Here is a 15,534-nt window from a genome sequence, read left to right on the forward strand (position 1 = left end):
CCTTTTTTTGCTCATGTTGATTTTGCTGTTTTCTTCCACCTTGAATGGTTGCCCCTGTGCCTTGCCACACTGATTTGGAGCCAGCTTATTATATGTACTGAAACCTCCACAAACTGTGAGCTAAGTAAATCTTTCACTCTTTAACTATGAATGTCAGGTATTTTGTTCAAGCAATGAAAGAAAAGTAAGCAAGACAAACACCCAGCTGAACTGATTCAACGTTCTGCTGGGTGTAGTTGGCCCACTGACAATTGTTGCCAACAACATAGAGAACTAGAGGGAAAGCAATGCTGTTGATTATCCAGCAGAATCTTGTCATACTGGCCTTCCTGATATGAGCTAGATTGCTCTCACTGTCAGAGGAGCACAAGTTTTGCTGTCACTGAGGATGACTTTGGTGCTCTTTGGGAGACTTCTGGTCCTTACTTTGAGCATCGCTTCTTGACTTCAGCACAGATTCCTCAGCCTGCTGGCACGGAAATTTCATCCTGCTGGTGCAGATTTTCTAGCTTATACTACTGACCTTTGTGCTTTCTCAATGCAGATTCTTGAAACAGAGTTGCATGAGAAATTTTTGTGGGCTCTGGTTCTCCAGCTGGACTCATAGAAGACATTGCCATGGGCTCTTAGGTCTTCAACTGGACTTATACAGGACATTGCCATGGGATTTAGGCTCTCAGGTGGATTCTTTAGTGTGTGGACAGATCTTTCACATTCTTTGGCATTTTACTTTTTGGGTTAATATTATAAAATAATCCTAAAATTATGCATCTGATTAAATTATTTTCCTTGAAAACCCTAACTAAAATACTTGGAGTAGATTCTCATTGCATCTGTGTTTACTAGTGTAAAAGCTTCAGTGTTTTTCTTGCTGAAGGATATTAATTATTGTGAATGTATATATACAATTTGTTAACGTTTATAAAACATTTATATTTGCTTGAAGATCCTATAAATTATCATGAGAGAAGACATATCAATATAATGGAAGCTGGTGTATGACACGTAAGTAAATATATCATAAAACAAAAAAGGTGTGACTAAATAAACCATGGCACATCCTCACAAAGCAGGACTATGTAGCTATAAACAAATTTGAAATTTCCATGCATTGGAAATTTTGAGTTTGAAAGGATATATTGTAAAGTGAATAAACCACAGTAACAAGATATATTTATCTTGAGGTCAATTGATCTATAGAACAGGGCTTTTCCAATTTATACTATCCCTTCTGATATTCACTTAAAATATTGCTTCTTCTCTCTTCTAACTCCTGAACTACTTATCCGTGTTTTCAAAAGACAATTGTGTTCATTCTCTCCTGAATTCTCTTAAATCATACTTAAAACAAGCAAAAGGGTGGAGTTTTGTATGTATGTCTCTGGAGAAAGCACCTCTGCAACATAAAATTTAAAATCCCCTAGGAAATGTTGACTCTGGATCTCAATTACCCTGAGGACATTTTGTTTTTGTTAGCTCTTTTCCCATAAGGCAGAGAAGTCATACATCCTCTACACGCTTAAGAGTTAACTGTGATATTGTAGTGTATGTGATTTAGCAAGGTTCACAGTTCCTTAGATAAATGAATTGCAGTGTAAAGTAGAAAGAGCATGAACTGATACATTTTCTAATAGTATGCCATAAATCAGTCCATGTAATTTTTATGAGTAACAGTTAAATCAGTCATATATTTTTGTGTACAAAGAAATGGTTAGTATGAAGAATGGACATGACTATTCACTGTTCACCAGATTGGTGAACAGGTATTGAAGTTCAAAAAGTTTGCTCATGTCTATGTGTAAAATTTGTTAAAGAAAGCTGTTAAACAATTAAATGTTTTTTATGTTTTATTAATGTAAACTATTCAATTTTTTAAATGTTTTATTTGTAGGTGATGGTAAGCAATTACCAAAAAGATACGGCAGTAATTTAAGTTATATTTTTAATGTGCTATAATATCTAAAAAACTTAAATATAGTTGCTTTAATTGCCCTGTATTCATACAATCTCATTCTATGTTTTGTGTTGCTTTTCTTAGTGCGCATGTTGTGTGAAGAGATGGTACAGGTGTTTGATAAAGCAGAACAGATCAGCAGTTGACACGAGGGACTTCTAGCTTAAATTATATTTAAGAATTTTTATCAGCTTTGCCATGATTTCAGTAAAGGTCAGTATTTTATTATTTCACAAGCATTTGATTGCGCTAAAGGACTCCAGACATTTGGGTACTATTCTTCCTATTAATTTATGGTTTCAGCAGAAATGACCAAGTGGGAGATATAGGAAGATTGTTTCCAATCGAATCACATTTAAGCCACTACTTTTTGACTTATGATGCTTCATTTACCTTGTATATCTTTTTCATGTCTTTGATGCCTTTCAAGGCCCATCTTAAAAGCAAAATACTCAGCTATCAAATTTTATAAATGTCTGCGGGTGACAGTGGAAGAAACATTTACGTTCTCATTAAAGTGGCATTTCAGTTCATGAATTCAATTCCAGAATCATGGAATGAATGCTGTGACTAGAATCAAGGAAAATATTAAGTTAATAAACCAAGGTACCTCTGTATTTTCGGTTTGTAATTAATTTTTATATTTATTTATTTTATTTGGTACCAGGAATTGAACTTATGACTTTGCGCTTACCAGGCAGGCATTGTTTCACTGAGCTATAGCCCAACCCCTTAGTATTTATTTTGAATGTGTTTGTTCTAAAAAATAATTTTATAGGTTGAAAAGGATTTTATTAAAACTTCAATGTGGATTACACGTTCTTACATAATGCCAATTTAAAGTGGCTCTGTTTTGATGATCATAGAAAATCTAAAAGAGTTTCGTAATTATTTCACTATTTTCGGAAGAAATTTCTATAAGTTGACTTCTAGTTAGACCTTGCATGAAAGTTTCTACAGGAAATTTTATAAAACTTTAAAATAATGAAATCTTAAAATAGCCTTCATTAATATGACTCCATTCTCTGAATGCAAGCACTGATACACCTTTTTACATTTAATTTCACTTAGTCTGTATAATATATGCAAAGTGTTGAGAATTATGTATGTATATACTATTAATATTATATACTAATTAGAAAAAGTATATATTATTAATAATATAAAATATATATCAATAGATTTAAAGATAATTGTTGGTTACATGTTTGCCTCAGTTAAATATTATTAGTTCAGCAATTCTAATTTGTCTCAACTACAGTGCTATCATTGTGAGTATAAAATATATTACATGCTCATTTACTTTTTTCTCCAGATTTTGCTGATTTAAAATATACTTGTGTTTTAATATATACTTTAGAAATTTAGAAAAAGTATGTATTAGTAATAGAAACATGTTCTATTCCAACTGTTTTCCATTTTTTATGTATTAATAAAATCATTTTCATAATTTTAATTTTTGAATCTTTCCTTGAACTCAAGTAATTTGGTTGGACTTCCATAACCCTTTATATTTCCTTTCACTTTACATTTCTTTTCTCAGAAGATATTTTCAAACCATTTTTTTATTTCTCTCCTTCAAAAATTGTTTAGTGTGCATTTCTTTCAGTCAACCATAGGTTTTTCAAAAGCATAACTAAAAAAATGTTAATTTTTGCACTATCAACATTACTAAACTGTTCATAATGGTACTGTATTTAGAAGAAAGTGACAACTCAAGTAAGTGCAATCAAAAATTAGAGGTGGATAATCTCCCAAGAGGAGCATACAAATCATTGCCTTTGTTACTGGAAATACTTGAAAACCAGTATGATTAGCAAAAAAATAAAATTAAATAAAAAAATTAAAAAACAAATCCACTTTAGTGAAGGTATGGAAAGCTTTGATTCATTGCAATTAAAAGCACAGATACACAAATTCTGGCAGTTGACCTTGGCAAGGCTTATTTCTCTGATTATGTATGCTAAATACCATAAGAATTAGATTGTTTTATATGAAGTCATCTTTCATTAGTCAGGAAATTATATGCCATCTCAAATGTTGTATATTATGCAGAATATAAGTACATTTTCCAAGTTTTATGTCTTTTAATTATTCACTTTCCACTTACTGGATTATAATATTAGAACAACTAACGCTTAAATATGCTGTTGAGAAATTCTAGTAATACAATATCTATCTATCTATCTATCTATATCTATCTATCTATCTATCTATCTATCTATCTATCTATCATAATCTATGAAACATAAATAAGCATTATTAAATGCTACCTGAAACATCACTTTTCTAACTATGATTCAGGAGCACTGTAGTTATGATAGTTATTTTTCTGTACATTTTTTAAGTATTCAGATACGGTAAGAGGTGAGAAATTATATGAGAGTCAATGTTTACTGTTGCAGTTTCAGTGAATAACCCACATTTCACCATTCTTCAATTTATCTTTTAGCTTCTTAATTAGTGATTTAACAGATTTTGGTCTGATCAGAGTCATAGTCACACTTTATAGATACTCACTGTATGATCCTCATGTATTGTTTTTCTTTGAAATTTTACTGTTTTACAAATTTTGATAATACTATATGTATATCTCAGTTGCTAGTTACTATAGCTACTGCAAATAAAGCCATTTCCTATAACTCAGGATGCAATTTATGGAAACTTTAGATACAGTCAGAAATTGGAAAGTGTCAAATTTTACAACAGTTTAAAGATACAGTATTTGAAAATCAGTCAGATCAATGCTTATAATATTAAGGAAAAAATTGAGGAGGCACATTTCAAATGACTAATAAACTTTCTATGAATTGGCAAGGAGATCTTACTCAATTTTGGACAAGCAAAGAATTCCTAGCATTCTTACAAACCTGATTTTTGGAGTTGAAGATATATTCATTTTGATGAACTCTAAGTTGATTTGATAAAATATTTATACATTGGTAAGTTTCTAAATATTAAAGTCTATGCATGAAAAGAAAGTTTTCTTACTTTTGATATTTGTTTTAGTTTATTTAAATCTGATAGTACAAAAAGGAAATGAAGAATAAGTCTAGGGAGATAGAATTCATTCTGCTTGGACTGACAGATGACATTTTTCTACAAATGGTGATTTTCCTGTTTCTATTTTTCAGTTACATCTTGAGCCTGATGGGGAACTTCATCATCATTGTCCTCACCCTGCTGGACCCCCGCCTCAAGACACCAATGTATTTCTTCCTCCGAAATTTCTCCCTCTTAGAAATCTCCTTCACCACAGTCTGCATTCCACGGTTCTTAATAAGCATTCTCACTGGAGACAGAACAATTTCCTACAGTGGTTGTGTAGCTCAGTTATTCTTTTTCTTTCTATTAGGAATTACAGAGTTTTACCTCCTGGCTGCCATGGCCTATGACCGCTATGTTGCCATCTGCAAACCACTGCGTTACCCAAACACCACGAAAAGCAAAGTCTGCTACCAGCTTGTGCTCAGCTCCTGGGAAACTGCAGTTTTAATTATCTTTCCCCCTTTGCTCTTGGGACTCAAGTTGGATTTCTGTGCTCCCAAAGTGATTGACCATTTCCTATGTGACACTTCTCCAATTTTTCAGATTTCATGCACAGATACACATTTTATAGAACTGACCAATTTTGTCTTAGCTATGATGACTCTTGTTGTCACATTCTTATTAGTAGTTTTTTCCTACACATTTATCATCAAAACCATTCTAAAATTCCCATCTGTTCAACAAAGAAGAAAGGCCTTTTCCACTTGTTCCTCACACATGGTTGTTGTCTCTATTACTTATGGGAGCTGTATCTTTATGTATATGAAGCCATCAGCAAAGGCAAGGGTGACATTAACTAAAGGAGTAGCTGTGCTCAATGCTTCCATTGCTCCTTTATTCAACCCTTTCATTTACACTCTAAGGAACCAACAGGTAAAAGAAGCTCTCAAGCATGTGCTTCAAAAGACAGTAAGACAACACTTTGATATAAACAATATATCATTAGAATATGATGAGACGAACACAGTGGTCAATGGCTCTTCCATGTCATTTGTCTTCTTGAAAATGCATATTATATTAAGCGCAGTAAGCCTCCGTATGCTTTATTCGTTTGAGTAGACCTTTCTAGCCTTTAGAAGAAAGTTGTCTTCTTCAACCAAAAATATCAAATTATATCTTTACCAAGAAATTTCTCACCTCATAAAGCATAGTTCTAAATACATTATGGAAGTGAATGGTTCTGCCATACATACTAAACTATTTTAATATAAGTGCTTACAACTAAACAGGGCATCTTCTTTTAAGTATTTTGCACTGATAAGCTAATCAGAGCCAAATACAGAACCTGCTAGTCAATATAAAATATAATTATTGTTGTGAATGAAAATCAATAATATATATGAATAATTTTACATTAGAAATTAGTCTGCTAATAGAAATTATCACTAATGATGAGCCACAAAAAATGAATAAGTAAAACATAATTTTCAAAGATGCTACAGTGAGAAGTACAATATGTACAAAGAAGTCAAAAAGAACTTTTCTCCTTTGAGGCCTCTATTTACCTATAAAAGCCTCAAGATCATCTTTTTTTGTAGATGAATAACATTATACTGCATAAAAGTATCACATTTTTCATCCATTCTGCAATTGATGGGTATTTTGCTTATTTCCAAAATTTAGCTATTACAAATTGTGCTGCTATAAAAATGAGTGCACATATATCACTGTGACATGACCTTTTCAGTTTTTCTGGGAAAATGCCCAGGAGGGGAATAGCTGTATTGAAAGAAACTTCCAACTCTAGTTTTTGAAGACTCTCCATACTGATTTACACAGTGGCTGCACAACTTTACATTCCCAGCAATAATGCAAAAGCATTGCTTTTTTGCCCACACGCCCTCCTCCAATATTGTAGCCATTCTTTCTGGAGTGAGATGAACTCTCTGTGCTCTTTTAATTTGCATTTCTCAAATGACCAGTAACAGTGAACATTTCTACATGTATTTATTTGCTATTTGTGTATCTTTATCAGAGAAATGTGTATTCATCTCAAATGCCCATTTTTTGGAGGGTATCTTTGAATTTAAGGGGCTTGATATTTTTCAATTCTTTGTATGTTCTAATATAGTCCTTTGTCTGAGGGACTGCTTGCCGAAATTCTTTCCCATTCTGTGGGTTTTCTTTTCGCTTTGTTGGTGATTTCTTTTGAAGTACAAAAACTTTTTAATAATATGAGATCCCTGTTGTTGATTCTTTGAAGTATTTCCCATGCAGTTTGTGTTTTGTTCATGAACTCTTTGCCTCCCTACCCCTATGTCTTCAAGATCTCTACTAACCTTATCTTCCAGTAGATTTAGTGTTTCTGTTTTAATATTTAGATCTCTGATCCATTTTGACTTTAGTTTAGTGGATGGTGATAGACATGGGTCTAGCTTCACTCTATGCCATGTGGAAAGCCAGTTTTTCCGATACTATATATTAAAGAGGCTATCTTTCTTCCAGTGAACATGTTTAGCTCCTTTGTCAAATATAGGTTGGCTGAGTGTCTTTTGTAGATGTGTGCATCTTCTAATCCGTTCCATTGATCCTCAGGTCTATTTCTTTGCCAATATCACACTGATTTTATCGTTGTAGCATTGTAGTATAACTTCAAGTCAGGAATTGAGATGCCTTTTACCTTGCCTTTGTTGCCCAGAATTGCCTTTGCTCTTCTCAGTTACTTCTATTTCCAAATGAATTTTAGGAGTGTTTTCTTTAGATCTGTAAGTTACATCAGCAGTACTTTGATTGGGATTGCATTGAATCTCTGTAACAGTTTCGAGAGTATGGCCATTTTCATAAATTTGGTTCTTCCTAAGCAAGAGCAAGAGATATATTTTCATTTCCTAATATCTTCTTCAATCTCCTTGTTTAGAGTAGTATAATTTTCATCATATTGGTCTTTCACATTATTGGTTAGGCTGATTCCTAAGTATTTCATTTTTTGGATGCTATTGTGAAAGGCGTTATTTCCATAATTTCTCTCTCAGTGAGTTTGTTGTTTGTGTACAGGAGTGCTATTGATTTATCAGTGTTGACTGTGTATCCAGCTATACTACTGAATTTGTTTATTAACTATAATAGTCTTTTGATTGAGTTTTTGGCATCTTCTATGTAGAGTATCATGTGCAAATAGTGATAATTTAAGTTTTTCCTTTACTATTCTTATTCCTTTTATTTCACTCTCTTGTCTACTAATTTTTGTCTGCTCGTCTCTGGTGGCTAATGTTTCCAGAACTATATTGAATAGGAGTTGTGTTAGTGGACATCCTTATCTTGTTCCCGATTTTAGAGTGAAGGCCTTCAGTTTTTGTTTATTTAGTATAATGTTTGCTGTTGGTTTGTCATAGATGGCTGTATCAGATTGAGATACATACAATCTATTCCGAGTTTCTGTGAATTTTTATCATGAACAAGTGCTGCACTTTATCAGAAGCTTTTACTACATCTATTGAGATGATCATGTGATTTTTATCTTAAAAAGATTTCTATATTTTATCTTTAAATGTGGTGTATTACATTTATTGACTTCGGTATGTTAACCTACCCCTGAATCCTGGGATAAATCCCACTTGATCATGATATATAATCCTGATCATTTGCTGCCTTCTATTTGCCAGTATTTTATTGAGAATCTTTGCAGCCATGTTCAGTAGTGAGACTGGTCTGTATTTCTTCTTTTTGGTTTGGTCTTTGTCTGGTTTTGATATCACAGTAATACTTGCCTCCAAGAATGAGTTAGGGAAGATTGCTTCTTTTTCAGTTTCACTGAAGATTTTTGAGGAATATTAGCATTAAACTTTCTCTAAATTTCTTGTAGAATTCAGCTGTGATTCCATCAAGGCCTGGGCTTTTCTTTGTTGGTAAGTTTTTAATAACATTGCCAACTTCAGTAGGTGATATTGGGTTATTCAAAATTGTATCTTCTTGATTGAGCTTTGGTAGTTCTAGAAATCTGTCCATTTCCTGTGTTTTATACCCTATGTCAGTATATTTTTATCTGGAAGTTTTAAACCTTAATAGCTATGACTTATTTGAATGGCATTTTATATATGTTGTGATTTGTTGATTGGGGTTGATATATTCTAAACGAATAGCCAAATTTTCAGGTATTATTTGGTGAAATACAACCACAGAAATAAAAAATTAATCAGGCTTGAAATATAACTATTCTAAATTTTGAAAACCCTAATCAATTCTAACATGTTTTAAAAAACTCACTTTAAACCTACATGATAAAACAATTTACAGACACCTTAGAATCTTGGTTGTCTTTCATCCAGTAGCTTCCATTTGAAGAGCAACATAAGGAAGTCTCATTAAGTAAAATCTTTTTGGCTGCCCCTAAAGACAGAGAGAGCTACAGATCTGCTACTAACTGTTTCATTACCAGAAACTCAGGCTGTACAAGACCAATCTTTCTCAAAACTGACAGATATTAAAATGACATTTATACTTGCATATGTTAAGAAGATCACAGCTGTATTTCTTTCTTTTTTTTTAATTTTCAGAGTATACATTTGAACCTATGGTTTAAAGAAAATTATAAGAATTCTAAAATGTCTTATAGATCAAAAATAATATCTGTACATTATGCTAATGTAAATAAGTAATGATTTGCTGATAACACATAAAGCTGAGAGGGTCAGAAGCTGAATGCAGATTGAGACTACAAAAATACTGTGGTAGACAAGAAGAAAATATTTCTGCTTTTGTCTATAATGAATGAAGTCAAGGAATGAACAAAGAAAGATGATGATTATGTTCGTATGTCAACAAAAACTCAAGTAAGTATGCACATACATTTAAAATGTTCTACACATGATACTAAAAATGATGAAGAACATGAAGTAAAGGTAAAATGAAAATATGGTGATGGCCCTAGTAATTAGTCTTGCATTAGTAATCATTTACATGGTGTAAGCAAAGTTATCTGAAATCATGAAGTCTGAGTTTCCTCAAAGGAAAATGATTAGAAGAAAGAACATTTTCATAGTGAAAATAAGATTATTGTATAGTTTTAAAATATGAAGATTTAAACCAGGCTTTCAGAAAATGGAGAAGAAGTTTATATAGAGAAATTGACATCATACTATTCAGGCACTGAAAACAATTAGCTGTCATTTAGTATGATTCCAGATTCACCCTGTGTGTCTCTGACTCTTGATTTTCTTCTGTGTGTTGCCACCCAAAGTCAAGGTGCATTAAAAAGATTTTTTTTTCTTCTGTGTGTTGCCACCCAAAGTCAAGGTGCATACAATTATCAAGGTGCATAATAAGTATTATAGTAAAATTCAACTTGGAGGCAAATTGTTCTAGAATAAAATGACTGAGGAAAAAACAACAGTTGATTTGAGACTCATGCATTTCTTCTGTCACACTTGGAATGTACTGCTTGAGTTGAAATTGAATAAAGTGTAAACTTAGTACAAACAGTAAGAGTCTATAACTCACTTAAGTAACTTAATTAGGGAATGATCCTGATAGAGTTGCTGGGAAAAGGAATGAGCTCAGTTTTAAGGCCTGCGATTTGAGAACATTCATTCATTTGTTATACAGTGTGAGGATTTTGTTTTGTGGGGAGACATTTCAAATTGATTTTTTTTATCAGTACCAGGATCGAACTCATGATTCCTGGCTTGCAAGGCAGGTGCTTATGCCACTGAGCTAAATCCCCAGCCTCTCAAATAGATATTTTTAAGCACTGAAGATTGTGTTGAAAATGGTAACAGTAAAATATTACAATTCAGTAAACCAGGCCACTAATAATTAATTATTAAAAATACTGTAGAGTGATTTCAAAAGCTTAGCCCAGATAAACCAAAACAAAATTAATGTATTTTTAAACATACAATTAAATCAAATTTTCTAGAAAGCATAAAATCTTTTGTAATGAATAATGGGAGATTTCTTTTACCTAGTGGTTTCTTAGAGTATAAATGAAGGGATTTAGTGAAAGGATAACTGAAGTATACAGCAATGCTACTAGACCTTTCAAAAAGACACTCTATCCTTTGCAGATGGTTTTATGTACACAAAGATACAGCTATCATATGACATAGAAACAACAATCATGTGGAAAGTACGGGCAGAGGAAGCTTTGGTCCTTTGTTGTCCAGAAGGTAATTTTAGAATGGTCTTAATTATGTAACTGTAAGATAGAATCACTAATACCAGTGTGATCACTAGAGTCACCAGAACCGACACAAAAGAAGTCATTTCAAGGACATGTGTATATGTGCAAGATATCTGCAGGATAGAGGAAGTGTCGCACATGAAATTATCAATAATATATGAAACACATAAATGAAGTTTCAATTCCATGGCCAAAAGGGCAAGGACAATTAAGAATCCAGTGGCCCGAGACCTGAGCACAAGTTGGTAGTACAAGTTGGTAGCTAGCTATTCGTAGTAACTGGATAATGCAGTGGTTTGCAGATGGCAACATAGCACTCATAAGACATGGCAGCCAAGAGGTAAAACTCTGTAACTCCTAGTAAAAGAACAGAAAATAACTGTGCTGCACAGCTATTTTAAGAAATGGTTTTATCTCCAATCACAATGCTTACCAAGAATCTAGAAATACACACTGTTGTAAGTATGCTTTCCAAAAAGGAGACATTTCATTGGAAGAAATACATTGGTGTCTTAAGATGAGAATCTAATGAAGTGACAAGGATAAGTACTGAGTTACTCACCAGGCTCAACGTGTAGTTTAGAAATAGAAATTGAAAAACCACAATTTGCATGTGTGGGTTACCTGTCAGTCCTGAGAGGATGAATTCTATTATTATTATTTTTTTTTTTAACTTTTATTGGTACCAGGGATCGAACTCACGACCACCTGCTTGCAAGGCAGGTGCTTATGCCACTGAGCTAAATCCCCAGCCGCATGAACTCTATTATTGATTGATTTTTTCATTTCTCTTTTATGAGCCTAATCAAATCTACAGAATTGAAGAATAAAAATTAGAATATATGCACTCATATGTATGTATATATAAAAACAAAAATATATGCTCTCATGTTTATCCATTTGCAAATGATATTTCTAGCCTGAAATTTCAAATGACGCGTAATAATATACTATAGGTTGATTTGAGAGTATACTTTTGTGTGTTTTCTTTAATGTCCTTAAAAATTTTTCCTCCAGAATTGGAATAATATGTATTTTTGGTTATTATTCATTTAAAATTATTATTTCCAAGTGGTTTCTTATATGCACATATAATTTAAACGATAAATCAATTATCTAAAATTCATTTTACTATTAGTTTTTTTCATATCTACACAACTTCCATTGAGTTGGTTCAGTTTTTGAAATGTGTATCAGGTTGATGCTTCAAAGTTAGAATTTAAGGTTATGTTACACTTCTGATGCTGTCAGTGACAGAGGATGTATATATTTCTAATAGTTAAATTCATATTTAATTAGTTTTGAAAGTTTACTGTGCACAGGGAATATATCATTGTTTTTTAAACCAATTTTCATGCTTCGTTTTTCTGTATTTAAGAGTAGAATCTTTAAATCACACAGCATACATAAAACAAAACAAAACATGACCAAATCAAAGAAACACATATTTAGTTAAAATATTGTATTTTCCTCTTAATCTTTTTAACATGTATTGTTTTACATATCTGCATCATTTGGACACTCTTTATAATATGTATTTCTCTCACATTCTTTCCAAAACCTTTAAGTATCGCAGAACAGATACTACTTCAGAATTCTTCTGTGTATAATTTTATTTAATCCATCTTTGTACTGTTTCCATGTAATATATTGAATAATTCAATGTATTTCATTATTTACACTATTTGTGGGCCTTTAAAAATGAATTGCTAAAACATTCTTTTGTGATCTTTATTATTTTGCATTCTCGTAAATATTGCTTTCATTTCCTTGTATTAGTTCTATAAGCTAATTTTTAAAAACAATAATAATTTACTTATATAATATGATTTTCTAAGATAGATGTTAGTGAGTAGTTTTAATATTTTTAATGAAAATTGAAGACTTGCATGCTTTAGCTACAAAACAGTCACAAGCTTTTGTTATTAAAAAAAAGTGCATTTCCATTTGAGCAGAAAGAAACTGCTCAAAAAGACAGAACAACTGGGATAAGGAAAAAGAAAAAAAATGAATGGAGAAGATTATTGCATACATTTAAATGTGTGTCTGAGTCTGTAGAAGATAGCTAATTATATCACTAATCTCTTTTAGTTCATTGAAAAAAACAGTTTGTACTTTCATTGCTCGATTGCTTGATCAATTTCTTGTATCCAATCTTGAAATTTGAATAGCTATTTTGGAGAGAACAATATGCAATATTTTAAGTAGTACTAATCTCCTATTACTCTGGTTTGCAATTTTGTATCATTGATTTTATTCTTTTTTCTTTTAAAACAACAATAGTAAAAATATGTACTTCTATCCCATTTATGTAACTGATTTTTTCTCTCTTCTGATTTAAACTATTTTTGAAATCTTGGAGTCTCAAGAGACCATTCTAGGATTCTATTATTTCAAAATCAAGAGAAAAAGAACTCAGGATTCTTTGCTCCTAAAGTAACAATTAATTCATTAAGACGATTAGAGAAAATAAAACATAGATGCAACCCTGGGTGAATAAAACATATTAACTAATAATATTTAGCTATGAAAGTAATCATAACTACTTTTTAAAAATTCATAAATACATGCAACTGAAAAATCCAAATATAACTTGCCTGATTTGGATTTAATTATTTGCTTAGTTCCTTAGTTATAAATTAATTTAAAATTATAGTAGACTTACCTTATTTGATCTAATATTCATTCTTCCTGTGTATATATGTGTGTGTGGAAGACATGTATACTAATATAAGTAATGAAAATTTAAATAACTCATAATCGTTTTTCATTATTTAATGAGATTTGTAACCAATAATATTTGTAGGGAGAGGGATTATATTCACAGTTAAGCTCTGTAAAACATTTTCATACTGCTTTAAGTTCATATACAGTTTAAGAGCTTAGGACTCAGATGTCAATAATTTTAATGTGTGCCTGTCTTCCACTTTACTACCAGATCAAGAGAATCTGTTGAAACAAAACAAAAACAAAGTCTCCTGTGGGGATTTCAGTGTTGGTAATAAAAGAAATCATGCTTGTTTACTTCAAGTGAAAACCAAAGAGGAAGTATTCCAGAGCAGTAACGTTATGTGATTTAGAAAAATGAATGAAATATTTAACAGGAGTATCAACAATGCATGGTCTGGACTAATTCTGGAAAATACTAAATTTTGATTTTGGAAATATTGGACACTTACATGTTTTCCAAGTTCACCAAACATGAGCCTTGCCATTTAATTAAAAAGCAATCTTCTTTCCAACAAAAATATTTGCATACAATTTGCCTCCTTTTAAATCAACATTTTAGAAGAGAATTTAGTACTAGAACTGCTGATAATATGGATACTACCCCTTGTGGAGATAGGTAGATATAAATTTAAAATAGTACATTTTATCAGTTACATTAGGAATATTTAAAATGCTAAATGGAGCTGCCATAATACAAAATTGATTTCGATCAATTTTTGTGACAATTAAATTACTAAAAAAGAAAGAAAGAAATCCAAGTATGGTGGCACATGCCTGTAATCCCAGCATGAGGGAGGTTGAGGCAGTAAGAATTCCATGAGTTCAAGACTGGCATGTGCTACCTAGTGAGTTCAAGACCAGCCTGAACATTTTATAAATGAGACCCTGTCTCAATAAAACAAAATGATTTTTAAAAAAACACAACATGAGATCTGTCCTCCTAGATCTTTTGCATCACAAGACTGTGGTTCAACAGAGACATCATCTTGAGGAGAAAAGAACCAGAACTTACCTTACTTACAGAAAATTTATACCTATTGTAAAATGAGTGCTCTCTTACCCATCCATCAAGAGTTGTAATCAACATTCAAATCTACTTGTATGAATCTGAATATTTTAGATACTTCATAGGATTGGAATCATGCAGTTGCTATTTTTTTCACTCAACTTAATATAGTATTTAATGTTGCTGCATATGGCAGAATTTCCACTTTTAAATGCAGAATGATACTCCATGGTGTGTATACACTACATCATCTCATATTCTATATCCAGTCCTCTGTTGGTGGTCATTCAAATTGTTCCCATTTATGGCTATTGTGACTAAGGCTGCATAGGATATGAGACTGAAGCTGCCTCTTCAACATCCTGATTTGCATTCATTTGGATATAAACCTAGAAATATAATTGATGAGTCATATGAGAGTTTATTTTCAATTCTTAGGCATCTTTCATAATGTTGCATTCCATGACTACACTGCCACACTTTCCCACTGACAAAGTGCAAGTGTTTGAACATCTTTATATCCTGGCAAATGTGTCTTTGGTATTTACTGTAGCTATACTAATGGGTTGAAGATGGTAGCTCATTAATGGTTTGGATTTCATTTCTGGTGATTCATGATTTGAGTATCTTTTCAATAATTTGGCTATTTGTTTTTATGTAGTGAAGCTAGCAATAACA

General features: G+C 32.0%; 1 protein-coding gene and 1 pseudogene across 1 annotated transcript; one reads left to right on the forward strand and one right to left on the reverse strand.

Annotated features, from left to right (window-relative positions):
• The first annotated feature begins 2,152 nt into the window (after nucleotides 1-2,152).
• LOC100718518 (olfactory receptor 6C6-like) lies at nucleotides 2,153-6,061 on the forward strand. The gene is made up of 2 exons (XM_063255576.1): nucleotides 2,153-2,167; nucleotides 4,991-6,061. Exons 1-2 carry the CDS (start codon nucleotides 2,153-2,155, stop codon nucleotides 6,059-6,061), a joined length of 1,086 nt encoding a protein of 361 aa, XP_063111646.1.
• A 4,777-nt stretch (nucleotides 6,062-10,838) lies between these two features.
• Nucleotides 10,839-14,914, reverse strand: LOC106028953 (olfactory receptor 6C6-like; annotated as a pseudogene).
• Nucleotides 14,915-15,534: the final 620 nt, after the last annotated feature.

Source organism: Cavia porcellus, unplaced genomic scaffold (assembly GCF_034190915.1).
Source record: "Cavia porcellus strain 051 isolate PalLab524CR breed Dunkin Hartley unplaced genomic scaffold, mCavPor4.1 scaffold_8, whole genome shotgun sequence".
Classification (NCBI taxonomy): domain Eukaryota; kingdom Metazoa; phylum Chordata; class Mammalia; order Rodentia; family Caviidae; genus Cavia; species Cavia porcellus.